Here is a 14,804-nt window from a genome sequence, read left to right on the forward strand (position 1 = left end):
TCTCTGCCTGATCTAATCCAGGGTGCAGTGCTAGGAAAGGGAGACCCTGGAGCACATCTTTGTCCTTTACAAAGGCACTCAGCCCAAGCAGAGGGAGCAACAAGCTGTGTATTGCTGATAGCTCCAAACAGGGTACTCAGAGCTAGTCATGAATAGTGTCTGATATTGTCCGGCTCTAGAGATTGGGAGTCATAGCAGATCTACCTAATAAACAGACACAAACCCAAACAGGCAGCCAAAATGGGGTGACAAAAAAAACAAGCCCCAAATCAAAGAATGAGAGAATTTTCCAGAAGAAAAGCTAAATGAAGAGGAGATAAGAAATTAATCAGACATAGAGTTCAGAATAATGATGACAAAGTAGTTCAACAGCATGTGAAAAGATATAATAAATATGAGAAATGATCTGGCAATAATACACACAGTGGAAGGAATATAGCAGCTTAGGGGAAGCTGAGAATCGGATCAGTGAATTAAAAGACAGGGCAGAAAATATCACATAGTCAGAAAGCCAAAAAGAAAAAACAATTTGAAAAACAGCAGGATAGCTTAAGGGAGCTGTGGGACAACATGAAATGTAACAATATTCTCATAATAGAGGTGTCAGAGGTGAAGAAAGTGACAAAGAAGTAGAGAATGTGTTTGAAAAAATAATGGCAAAAAAAAAAAACCTTCCCTAATCTGGTGAAGGAAAAAGTCACACAAGTTCAGGAAGCACAGAGAGTCCCAAGCAAAAAGAACCCAAACAGGTCCACACCCAGACTCATAATTAAAATGCCTAAAATTAAAGACAAAGAGAGAATCTTAAAGGCAGCAAGAGAAAATAAATTTGTTACCTACAAAGGAACTCCCATAAGGCTGTCAGCTGATTTATCATCAGAAACTCTACAGGCAAAAAGGAATGGCATGAACTATTCAAGGTAATGAAAAGCAAGGATCTGAAACCAAGATTACAGTATCCAGAAAGGCAACCATTCAAAATAGATAGTAAAATAAACAGTTTACCAGACCAAAAAACAACAACAAAAAAGCCAAAAGAAGTTTATCACCATCAAACCAGCACTGCAAGAAATGCTAAAGGAACTGCTATAATGAGTAGAAGAGAAAGAAACAAAGGCATAAAGAATTAAAAATGGCAATAAATAAGTACCTATCATAACAACCTTAAATGTAAAAGGATTAAATTCTCCAATCAAAAGACATAGGGTAGCTAAATGGATACAGAAACATGACCCAACTATATGCTATCTAAAAGAGACCCACTTCAGAATAAAAGACTCATACAGGATGAGAGTGAAGGGATAGAAATAAATGTTCCATGTAAATGGAAATGAAAAAAAAAGGTGGTGCATCAATACTCATATCTGACAAAATAGACTTCAAACTGAAGGCTATCACAAGAGACAACAAAGGTCACTACATAATACTAAAGGGACCAATCCAAAATGATGATATAACCCTGGTAAACATATATGTACCCAATATAGAGCACCTAAATATATTTTAAAAAATACTTCTAGAAGACTTTAAGGAAGAGATCAACAACAATACAGTCATAGTAGGGGACTTTAACATCCTGCTGACTTCACTGGATAGACCTTCAAGACAAAAAATTACCAAGGAAACAGTGACTCTAAATGATACACTGGATCAGATGGATTTAATAGACATTTATAGGACATTTCACCCCATAGCTGCAAAATATACATTCTTCTCACGTGCACATGGGTCATTCTCCTATGTTAGGACACAAAACAAGTCTCTACAAGTTCAAGAAGACTGAAATCATATCAAGCATTTTTGCAAATCACAATAGAATGAAATTAGAAATCAACTACAATAAAAACACTCAAGAACATTCAAACAAATGGAGGCTAAATAGCATGTTATTAAACAACTAGAGGCCCAGTGCACGAAAATTCGTGCACTTGGGAGGGTCCCTCAGCCTGGCCTGTGCCATCTTGCAGTCCGGGAGCCCTCAGGGGATGTCCGACTAACGGCTCTGCAGGAGGCGACCAGGCGGGCTGATCAGGGGACGGTGTGGGCTGGCGAATGGCCGGCCCCATCCCCTCCGCCCCATCACCCCTCTGCCACCAAGAGTCACCGCCGTCTGATTGTCATCCCCTCCTTCTGCCTGCTGGCACACGCCTTGGCTGACTTGGTGCTGCCTGCTCGCCAGCCCCACCCCATGCTGACCAGTCATTCCACCATTTGGTCGATTGGCATATTACTCTTTTATTATACAGGATAAATGGGTTATCAATGAGATAAAAAAAGAAATAAAAAAAAACTTCGTGGAAACAAATTAAAATGAACACACAACAACCTAAAATCTATGGGACATAGCAAAAGCAGTCCTGAGAGGGAAGTAAATAGCACTACAGGTCTAACTGAAAAAAAGAAAAAAAAATTATTAATAAACTATTTAACCCAAAAACTTAAACAATTACAAAGAGAACAACAAGAAAAGCCCAGAGTAAGTAGAAGGGAGGAAATAATAAAGATTAGAGAAGAAATAAATGACATAGAGGCTAAAAAATAAAATAAAATAAATCAATGAAGTAGGCAACGCTTCGGTCAAAATGGCAAGCCAGCCTGCCATTGCAGCATCCAGCTGGTGGCTGGAGGGTATTCAAAAATGGTATTACAGTGCTTCAGGATTCAATAAAGTGGGGTTAATGAGAGACAATACAATACATGTGAATGAAGATGTAGAAGAAGCCATCAGAAGGCTTCCTGAGAACCTGTATAACAACAGGGTGTTTTGCATTAAGAGAGCACTGGACCTGTCCATGAGGCAGCAGATCTTGCCTAAAGAGCAGTGGACAAAATATGAGAAGGATAAATTCTACCTTGAGCCATATCTGAAAGAGGTTATTCGGGAAAGAAGAGAAGAATGGGCAAAGAAATTATCATGGAATCAATCTGTGGATGCATCTGTCCTCAGTATTTTAATTATGTTGGTTAAACTTGAAATGCACAATTTAAAACCATCTGGGTTTCAAATATATAAATAAATGTCTATTATAACTTTTTAAAAAATCAATGAAACCAAGAGCTGGTTCTTTGAAAAGATAAACAAGATTGATTAACTGATATCCTGACTCATCAAAAAACAGAAGGAGGACCCAAATTTAAAAAATCAGAAACAAAAGTGGTGAAGTAACAACTGACACCTCAGAATACAAAGGATTGTAAGAGAAAACTATGAACTACTATATGCCAACAAACTAGACCAGTGGTTGGCAAACTCATTAGTCAACAGAGCCAAATATCAACGGTACAACGATTGAAATTTCTTTTGAGAGCCAAATTTTTTAAACTTAAACTTCTTCTAACACTACTTCAAAATAGACTCGCCCAGGCCATGGTATTTTGTGGAAGAGCCACACTCAAGGGGCCAGTGAGCCGCAGTTTGCCGACCACTGAACTAGACAAATGGGGAAAATGGAAAAACTTTTTAAAAAAATACAATCTTCCAAAACTCAATCAGGAAGAATAAGAAAACCTGAGTAGGCCAATAACAACTGATGAAATAGAAGCAATAATAAAAAAAAATTCTCAGCAAAAAAAAAGTCCAGGTCCAGACAGCTTCACAAGGGAGTTTTACCAAACATTCAAAGAAGAAATAACACCTGTAGTCCTCACACTATTCTAAAAAATCCAAGAGGAAGGAACACTTCCAAGCTCTTTTTATGAAGCCAGCATTATCCTAATTCCAAAACCAGATAAAGACACCACAAAGAAAGATAATTACAGGCCAATATTCCTCATGAATATAGATGCTAAAATCCTCGACCAAATATTAACAAATTGGCCCTAGCCGGTTTGGCTCAGTGGCTAGAGCAGGGGTGGGCAAACTTTTTGACTCGAGGGCCACAATGGGTTCTTAAACTGGACCGGAGGGCCAGAACAAAAGCATGGATGGAGTGTTTGTGTGAACTAATATAAATTCAAAGTAAAGGAGCGGAGGGGAGAGCAAGAGAACCGGATAGAACAGCCGGATCCGGCCCGTGGGCCATAGTTTGCCCACAGCTGGGCTAGAGTGTCAGCCTGCAGATTGTTCAAAGAGACAGAGGAAGCTATAATCAAGTGGAAGAATATACCGTGTTCATGGGTTGGTAGAATTAACATCATTAATACGTCCATGATACCCAACGCATTCTACAGATTCAATGCAATCCCTATTAAAGTACAAACAGTATATTTCACAGATCTAAAACAAATACTCCAAAAATATATACGGAACCAAAAGACCCCAAATAGCCACAGCAATCTTGAGAAAGAACAAAATTGGAGGGAATCACAATACTACAAAGCCACTGTAACAAAAACAGCCTGGTAATGGCACAAGAACAGACATATAGATCGATGGAACAGAACAGAGACCCCAGCAATCAACCCAAGCCATTATGCTCAATTAATATTTGACAAAGGAGGCAGAACATATAATGTAGTCCATACCCTTTCTTCAATAAATGTTGTTGGGAAAATTGGCCAGATACATGCAAAAAAAAAAAAAAAATGAAACTAGACCACCAACTTACACCATACACAAAAATAAATTCAAAATGGATAAAAGTCTTAAATGTAAAATGTGAAACCATAAAAACTTAGAAGAAACCATAGGCAGCAAAATCTCAGACATCTCTCGTAGCAATGTTTGTGGATACATCTCCTAGAGCAAAGGAAACTAAGGAGAAAATAAACAAATGGGATTACATCAAAATAAAAAGATTCTGCACAGCAAAAGAAACAATCAACAAAATGAAAAGGAAGCCCACTATATGAGAGAACATATCTGGCCATAATATATCTGATAAAGGGTTAATATCCAAAATATATAAGGAATTCATACAACTTAGCAAAAGAAAGGGAACAATACAATTTAAAAATGGGGAAAGGACCACCATAGCAGGTTTTGCTCAGTGGATAGTGCATGAGCCTGCGGACTGAAGGGTCCCAGGCTCAATTCCTGTCAAGGGCACATACCTCAGTTGCAAGCTGGATTCACCACCCTGGACAGGGTGCGTGTGGGAGGCAACCAACCGATGTGTCTCTCTCACTTAGATGTTTATCTCTGTCTCTCCCTCTCTCTTCCACTCTCTCCAAAAATCAATGGAAAAATATCCTCGGGTGAGGATTAACAAAAAAACTAAAAATGGGCAAAGGACCTAAATAAACACATCTCCAAGAGGATATACAGATGGCCAAGAGACATATGAAAAATGCTTAAAGTCACTGATCATCAGAGAGATGCAAATTAAAACGACAATAAGGTATCACTTCACACCTGTCAGAATCAACAAATGACAAGACTGGCAAGGATGTGGAGAAAAGGGAACCCTAGTACACTACTGCTGGAAATGCAGACTGATGCAGCCATTATGGAAAACAGTATGGAGTTCCCTCCTAAAATTAAATATGCAACTGCCACTTGACCCAGTGATCCCACTTCTAGGAATATATCCTAAGAAACTCGAAGCATCAATCAGAAAGAATGTATTCCCTCTACCCACTTCCACGTTCATAGCAGTGCAATTTACAACAGCTAAGATCTGGAAACAGCCAAGTGACCATGAGTAGATTCATGAATAAAAAAGCTGTGATGTATTTATACAATAGAATACTATGCCACAGTAAAAAAGGAGTTCTTACAATTTAAGACAGCATGAACGGACCTGGAGAGTATTACGCCAAGAAAAATAAGCTAGCCAGAGAAAGACAAATATTGCATGATCTCACTCATATGTGGAATCTAATGAACAAAATAGATTCAGAGACACAGAAGCATGGAACAGACTTCGAAGTCTCAGAAGCAAGGTGGGGGAGGGTGGATGGGTGGGAAGAGATTAATCCAAAGAACTTCAACGCATGTATGCATAACCCACAGACACAGACAATAGGGTGGTGAAGGCCTGTGGTGAGGGGTGGAGGCGTGTTAAAAGAGGTCAAAGGGAGAGAAAGGGAGACATTTGTGATACTTTCAACATTAAACATTCTTTTTTTAAAAAAAAGAACTATTGTTTCTGTCAATGTGTAGACAATGCACATTTAATTCTTCAATAAAGAACACTACAGGAAAAATTCACAAAATTTACTTTAGGATCTTACAGCAACAAATTAAAGAGAAATTATATGTAACAATTCTTTTTTCCTTTATTGCTAACAGTATTGCACATGTCAAACATTCTCTTCTCCCCCTGCATTCATGCCCCTTTCACCCAATTACTGCTCCAGCCCAGGCCTTCCACACACCATTGTCTGTGTCCATGGATTATACATACATGCATATATGATCTCTGGTCAATCATTTCCTGTCCCAGCCCCACCACCAACCACCCTCCCCTCTGAGATCTGTCGTTTTGTCCCATGCACCCATGCCTCTGGACCTATTTTGATCATCAGTTTATTTTATTTATTGGCTTCCATACATTAGTGAAATCATGTGATAATTATTCTTTTCTAACTGTCTTATTTTGCTTAGCATAATACTCTCCAGGTCAATCCATGCTGTGGCAAAGGGTAAAAGCTCCGTTTTTACTGCTATGTAGTATTCCATTGTGTAAATGTACCACAGCCTTTTTATCCACTCATCTACTGATGGGTATTTGGGCTGTTTGCAAAGCTTGGATATTGTACAAAATGCTGCTATGAACATAAGGTTGCATATATTCTTCCTAATTGGTGTTTCAGGATTCTTAGGATATATTCACAGAAATGGGATCATTGGGTCAAATGACAATTCCATTTTTAATTTTTTGAGGTAACTCCATATTTTCCAGTGCACCAATGTGCACTCCCACCAACACTGTAGTAGGGTTCCCTTTTCTCCACATTCTCACCAGCACGTCTTGTTTGTTCATTTAATGATGGTGGCCATTCTGTCAGGAGTGAGGTGATAGCTCAGTGCAGTTTTAATTTGCATCTCTCTGGTAATTAGTGACTTTGAGCATTTTTTCATCTCTTGGTCATTTGCATGTCCTCTTTGCAGATGTGTCTATTCTTGTCCTTTGCACGTTTTATAATTTTATTATTTGTCTTCCTGGTGTTGAGTTGTATGAGTACGTTATATATTTTGAAAATTAACCCCCTGTCAGATGTATCAACCTACCTAATAAAGAGGGAATATGCTAATTGACCTTCACACTGTTGCAAAGATGGTTGCACCCACAGCCAATGAGAGAATATGCTAATTGCTGCCCCACCCTCAAAGAAGGCAGTGCCCACAGCCACAAGATGGCGGTGCTCAGTCCCCTCAGCCCCACTGGGGCGGCAGGCGCATGGCACCTGCCTCTGGAGTCCCCCAGTCCCCTCAGCCCCCCAGCTCCCTAGGGCCTGCCTGAGGTGCAAGCAAGCCTCAGATGGCAGCTGCCCAGTCACCCAGGGCCGACCCAAGGCACAGGCAAGCTTCAGAGAGCAGCTACCCAGCCACCCAGGGCTGCCCGAGGCTCGGGTAACCAGGGCTGGCCGAGGTTCATGCGGCCAGCAGTGGCAGCAGCAGAGGTGTGATGGGGCATCACCCTCCCAATTGCCGAGTCACCTCCTGCCTCTGGGGGCTCCCAGACTGTAAGGGGGGCAGGCCGGGCTGAGGAACCCCACCCTCAAGTTCATGAATTTTCATGCACCAGCCTCTACTTGGCAAATATGTTAACCCATACAGTTAGTTCCCTTTTCGTCTTGTTGGTGGTTTTTATTGCTGAGGAGCTTTTTAGTATGATGTAGACCCATTTTTAAAATGTTCCCTTTGTTTCCTTTGCCCTAGGACAGTGGTAGGCAAACCGCGGCTCATGAGCCGCGCCGTGGCTTGCCGATCTGTTGGCTAATGAGTTTGCCGACCACTAACCTAGGAGATGTACAGGTGAAAATATTGCTTTGTGACATGGCTGAGATTTTACTGCCTATGTTTTCTTCTAGGATTTTTGTGGTTTCACGATGTACACTTAAGTCTTTTATCCACTTTGAGTTTATTCTTATGTACAGTGCAAGTTGGTGGCATACTGTCATTTTACTTTTTGCATGTACCTGTCCAATTTTCCCAGCAGCATTTACTGAAGAGACTATATTTATTCCATTCTATTCTCTTGCCTCCTTTGTCAAATATTAATCAACCACATAGGCATGGGTTGATTTACGGGCTTTCTGTGCAGTTCCATTGGTCTACATGCCTGTTCTATGGCAATACTGGTTTTTTTTCCCATTACAATAGCTTTGTATGATAGTTTGATATTAGGTATTATGATCCGTCCATCTTTGTTATATTTCCTCAACATTGCTGAGGATATTTAGGGGCTTTTGGGTTCCATATAAAGTTTTGGAATATTTGTTCTAGATCTGTGAAATAAGCTGTTGGTATTTTTATAGGGATTACATTGAATCTTTAGATTGCTTTGGGTAGAATGGACATTTTATTTATGTTAATTCTTCCCATCCATGTACCCAGAACTAGGTGTTCCGATTACTAATGCAGATTTTTTTCAATAGGTGGAGTTGCACATATGTTGATATATGTGCGATTTGACATGTATGCTATTTTGTTGTATTGACAAGCTACAAAACTTCGTATGTCAAATTTTCTGAAGGTGTTAACATCATAGATATTTTTACACTTAAAAATGTCGAATTTCGTGCCAAAATAAGAGCATTTGCAGGAAGTTTTAATTCATTACTTTATTTTGAAGAAAAGAGCTGCTGACAGTTATCGTATACTTCGGGAAGCTTATGGTGAACATGCTCCATCTCAAGATACTTGTGAACGCTGGTTTAAATGCTTTAAAAGTGATGATTTAGATGTGAAAGACAAAGAATGTCCAGGTCAACCTAAAAAGTTTGAAGATCAACAATTATAAGTATTACTAGAGGCCCGGTGCATGAAATTTGTGCACGGGGGGAGGGGGGGTTGTCCCTCAGCCCAGCCTGCACCCTCTCCAATCTGGGACCCCTTTAGGGATAGGGATGTCCAACTTCCCGGGATCGGGCCTAAATGGGCAGTCGAACATCCCTCTCACAATCCAGGACTGGTGGCTCCCAAATGCTCACCTGCCTGCCTTCCTGATTGCCCCTAACCGCTTCTGCCTGCCAGCCTGATCACCCCCTTTCCACTCCCATGCCAGCCTGATTGATGCCTAACTGCTCCCTTGCCAGCCTGTTCTCCCCTAACTGCCCTCCCCTGCAGGCCTGGTCCCCCCGCAACTGCTCTTCCCTGCAGGCCTGGGTCCCCCACAACTGCCCTCCCCTGCAGGCCTGGTCACCCCTAACTGCTCTCCCCTGCAGGCTGATCACCCCCAACTGCCCTCCCTTGCAGGCCTGGTCCCTCCCAACTGCCCTCCCATGCTGGCCATCTTGTGGTGGCCATCTTGTGTCCACATGGGGGCAGGATCTTTGACCACATGGGGGCAGCCATCTTGTGTGTTGGAGTGATGGTCAATCTGCATATTACTCTTTTATTAGGTAGGATAGAAGCCTGGTGCATGGGTGGGGGCCAGCTGGTTTGCCCTGAAGAGTGTCCCGCATCAGGGTGGGGGTCCCCTTGGGGCGTGGGGCGGCCTGGGTGAGGGGCCTGTGGTGGTTGCAGGCTGGCCACGTCCCCTGGCGACCCAAGTGGAGGCCCTGGTATCTGGGGTTTATTTATCTTCTACATTTGAAACTTTGTAGCCTGGAGCAGAGCCAAGCCTTCTGCTTGCTCTGTGGTGGCAGCCATTTCTGTTGGGATTTATGTATCTTCTAAAATTGAAACTTTGTAGCCTTAAGCAGAGGCCAAGGCAGGGCAGGGGTACCGAAGCTTGGCTTCCTCCATCGCCGGGGAGGAATATACCATATCACATCATCTGTAAATAATGACAGTTTTACTTCCTTTTTTCCAATGTGAATGCCTTTTATTTCTTCTTCTTGTCTGATGACTGTGGTTAGGCCTTCCAACATTATGTTGAATAAAGTTAATGAAAGCAGTCATGCCTGTCTTACTCCTTAAGGAAAACAATTTTAGTTTTTGCCCATTGAGTAGGATGTTGGGTGTAGATTTGTCACATAAGGCCTTTATTATGTTGGGATCTGATCCCTCTATTCCCACTTTGCTGAGAGTTTTTATCAAAAATGGGTGTTGGATTTTGCCAAATGCTTTTTCTGCACCTGTTGATATGATCATGTAATTTTTGTCTTTAATTTGTTTATGTGATGTCACATTTATTGATTTGCTAATATTGTACCAGTCTTGCATCCTCAGAATCCCACTTGGTCATGGTGTATGATGTTTTAAATGTACAGCTGGATCTGATTTGCTAATATTGTGTTCAGGGCTTAGCATCTATGTTCATCTGGAATATTGGCCTATAATTTTCTTTCTTTGTTATGCCTTTATCTGGTTTTGGAATCAGGATAATAATTCTGGCCTAGCAAAAAGACTCTGGATGTCTTCCTTCCTCTTGAATTTTTTGGAATAGTTTGAGGAGAGATGTTAGTTCTTCTTTGAATGTTTACTAAAACTTTCCTTAGAAGCCATTCAGTTCAGGACTTTAGTTTGCTGTGAGTTTTTGTATTACTGCTTAAATTTCATTAGTTGTTTTAGGCCTCTTCATGTTTTCTGATTCTTCCTGATTGAGTTTAGGATGACTGTATGTTTCTAGGAATTTGTCCATTTTCCCCAGGTTGTCCTATTTGTTGGCATAGTTTATCATAGTATAGTCTTACAATGCTTTGTATTTCTGTGATGTCAGTTGTTACTCAGCTTCTTTCATTTCTGATTTTATTTATTTGGGTCCTCTCTCTTTTGTGATAACTGTGGTGAAAGGTTTATCAATCTTGTTTATCTTTTTCAAAGAACCAGCTCTTGCTTTCAGTGCTTTTTTGTGTGTTTTTTTGTTTGTTTGTTTTTTACTCTCTATGCCATTTATTTCCATTCTGATCTGTATTATTTTCATCCTTCTACTAACTCTAGGCTTTTCTTATTGTGCTCTTTTCAATTCTTTGAATTGTAGGGTTAGATTGTTTACTTGAGCTTTTTCTTGTTTCTTGAGGTAAGCCTGTAATGCTATGATATTCCCTCTCAGCACTGCTTTCACTGTATCCCATAGATTTTAGCTACTTGTGTGTTAATTTTCATTTGTATTCAGGTAATTTTTTATTTCTTTCTTGATCTCGTTGGTGACCCATTCATTGTTTAATAAGATGCTATTTAGCCTCCTTCTGTTTGAATGTTCTTTAGTGTTTTTATTGTAGTTGATTTCTAGTTTTATGCCATTGGGAACCAAGAAGATCCTTAAAATGATTTCAATCTTCTTGAGTTTTTAAAGTCTTATTTGGTATTCCAACATGTGGTCTATCTTTGAGAATGTCCCATGTGCACTTGAGAAAAATATGTATTGTGCTGCTTTGGGATGAAATTTCCTGTAAATATCAATTAAATCCATCTGATCTAATGTGTTGTTTAATGTCACAGTTTCCCTGTTGAGTTTTTGTGTCTGAAAGATCTACCCACTGGTGTCAGTGGGGTGTCAAAGTCCCATATTATGCCTGTATTGCTATGGATCTATCCCTTAAAGTCCACGAAGAGTTTTTAAAGTATATTTAGCTGCTCCTATGTTGGGTGCATATATTTTTACAAGGGTGATATTTTCTTGTTAGATCAGTCCCTTTAGTATTATGTAGTGACCTTCTTTTCTCTCCTATGGCCTTTGTTTTAAAGTCTGTCAGATATGAGTATTGATACAACAGCTTATTTTCATTTCCATTTACATGAAACATTTTTTCCCATCCCTTTATTTCCAGTCTTTCTGGATCTTTTGTTCTGCGGCTGCTCTCTTATACACAGCAAATATATGGGTCATGTTTCCTTATCCATTCAGCTATTCTATGTCTTTTGATTGGAGCATTTAGTCCATTTACATTTAAGGTGATTATTAATAAGTATTTTTGCCATTTTATTCTTTATACCTATATTCCTCTCTCAATTTTCCTTCTTCTTAAAGCAGTCCCTTTAACAATGCTTGCAATGCTATTTTTGTGGAAATATACTCTTTTAGCCTCTTTCTGTCTTAAAAGCTCTTTATTTCACCTTTAATTTTAAATTATACCCTTGCTGGATAAGTAGTCTTGTTTCAGGTTCTTGCCTTTCATTTCTTTGAATACTTCATGCCAATTCCTTTGGCCTGAAATGTTTCTGTTGAGAAATCTTCTGGCAGTGTAATGGGACTCCTTTGCAGGTATCTTTCTATCTCTCTCTTGCAGCCCTTAAGAATCTCTCTCTGTTGAAGATTCTAAGGATACACGAGGAAACAAGATGGTGGCATAGGTAAACACCTGAACTTGCTGCCTCACACAACCACATCAAAACTACAACTAAAAGACAAAACAAATATCATCCAGAACCACGGGAAGGCTAGCTGAGTGGAAGTTATAAAACTAGAAGGAAAAAGAAAAGTGCACTGAGACTGGGAGGAGGTGCAGAGCTGCGTAAGTGCGGAGGTACGCGCAGAAACAGGCTGGCAACTGGGTACACTATTGTCTTTTTCAATCGGAGGGAGATACAAGTTCCCGACTGCTCTGAACTCCCGTTCCAGGCGAGATACTGGGGACCCAGACTCATATGGGAAGAAATTGGACTGTCGGGCATTGGGCTAGAACACAAGGGCAGCTTTCTCTCAGAGGTGCTTGCAGCAATCATTGTTCCTACATGGTGCCACAGGACACAGAGACCCAGGGACCTCTTGGGGGCAGGGCTGACAGGCAGCCATTGCTGTTTGCTCTACCCTGGTGATTCCCTGAGACCCTGCCCCACCCAATTTACAACCCCACCCAAGCTGTACACAGAGGCTTTTGCATATGAATGGCCTGGCCTTTTGCAATCTAAAACCTAAAAAAACTGAAGCTGGGTCAGAGAGCCCCAGAGCTTCCAAAAGAAGGCCCAAGGCTCAACAGCAGCTTGCATTGCTTTACAGTTGGGACTCATCTGGGCACCTCCAAACCCCAAAGAGGAGGAATGTGCAGATCTTTCTGTAGCTCCTGCTGGGTGGCCTCAGGCAGTGGCTGACTTTGCACCTCCTTGGAGATCCAAGAGCCAGTGTACCCAGTGGTCAGAGTGAGACCATCCAGATTACAACTCTTCACATCCATAAGAGACAAACTCAGGGGACAGACTCAGTGAGTGCAAAAGCACCACTGAAGCAAGCCCTGCACCATAAGGATGTCTCCAGCACAGAAGTTCTCCCATTGTAGACACAACTGGTCCTCACATCCAATTGGCCTGGAGGTCAATTCCTCCCAGTGATACCAACAGCAATCAAGGCTTAACTACAACAAGACTGCGCTCACAGCCCACAAAGGGGTGCACCAAGAATGTCAACCTCAGGTAATTAGGGAGGCTGAGCCAATGGGCCCTATAGGACACCTAGCACACAAAGCCACTCTATCAACACAGGGAAGCAACCAAAATGTGGAGACAAAGAAATAGGTCACAAATGAAAGAAATGGAGGAAAGCAAACAACTGGATATAGAGTTCAAAACCATGGTTATAAGGTTACTCAAGCATCTTCTAGAAACCTCTGAGAAATTTAGTGAGACCCTCAAGGTATGAAAAAGGACCAATTAGAAAATAAGCATACACTGACTGAAATGAAGAATAATATACAGAGATCCAACAGCAGACTAGAGGATCCTAAGAATAAAGTCAAAGATTTGAAATACAAAGAAGAAAAAAAAACTCAACTGGAAAAGCAAAAAGAAAAAAGAATCCAAAAACATGCAGATAGTGTAAGGAGCCTCTGGGACAACTTCAAGAATACCAACATCCGAACTATGGGGGTGCCAGAAGAAGAGAGAGAGCAAGATATTGAAAACCTATTTGAGGAAATAATGACAGAAAAATTCCCCCACCTGGTGAAAGAAATAGACTTACAAGTCCAGGAAGCGCACAGAACCCCAAACAAAAGGAATCCAAAGAGGACCACACCAAGACACATCATAATTAAAATGCCAAGCGCAAAAGACACAGAGAGAATCTTAAAAATAACAAGAGAAAAACAGTTAGTTACCTACAAGGGAGTACCCATATGACTGACAGCTGATTTCTCAACAGAAACTATGCAAGCCAGAAGGGATTGGCAAGAAATATTTAAAGTGATGAATAGCAAGAAACTACAACCAAAATTACTCTACCCAGCAAAGCTATCATTTAGAATTGAAGGTCAGATAAAGAGCTTCAAAAATAAGAAAAACCTAAAGGAGTTCATCACCGCCAAACCAGTATTATATGAAATGCTGAAGGGTATTCTTTAAGAAGAAAAAGGTAAAAATAAAAATTATGAACAACAAAGTGACAACAAATACATATTTATCAACAAGTGAATCTAAAAATCAAGTGAATAAAAAAATCTGATAAACAGAATAAACTGCTGAATATAATAGAATCAGGGACATAGAAAGGGAGTAGACTGACAATTCTTGGGGGGGAATGGAGTGTGGGGGTGCGAGAAGAGACTGGACAAAAATCGTACAACTATGGACAAGGACGGGGGGGGTAAAGGTGTTGGGGAGGGGAACTGGGTGGAGGGGAGGTATCGGGGGGGAGAGGAACAACTGTAATAATCTGAACAATAAATATTTATTTTTTAAAAAACATAAAAAAAAATCTCGCTATGTCTTCAACATTTGACTATTTAATTATGATATGTCTTGGTGTAGGTTTCTTTGTGTTCACCTTAATTGTGACTCCTTGTGCTGCCTGTACTTGTGTGACCTTTTCCTTCATCAGGGTAGGGAAGTTTTCTGTCATTATTTCTTCCAACAAGCTCTCTATCCATTGCTTGCTTTC

General features: G+C 40.6%; 2 protein-coding genes across 8 annotated transcripts in view; one reads left to right on the plus strand and one right to left on the minus strand.

Annotated features, from left to right (window-relative positions):
• FGF9 (fibroblast growth factor 9) overlaps positions 1-14,804 on the minus strand; it is a 238,411-nt gene that overhangs the window by 23,925 nt on the left and 199,682 nt on the right. The gene's annotated exons all lie outside the window — the stretch shown is intronic.
• LOC308243300 (cytochrome b-c1 complex subunit 7-like) lies at positions 2,583-3,017 on the plus strand (the record flags this gene model as incomplete). Its single annotated transcript, XM_080658646.1, has 1 exon — positions 2,583-3,017. One exon carries the CDS (start codon positions 2,583-2,585, stop codon positions 3,015-3,017), a length of 435 nt encoding a protein of 144 aa, XP_080514772.1.

This window comes from Plecotus auritus (assembly GCF_963455305.1).
Source record: "Plecotus auritus genome assembly, chromosome: 3".
NCBI lineage: Eukaryota > Metazoa > Chordata > Mammalia > Chiroptera > Vespertilionidae > Plecotus > Plecotus auritus.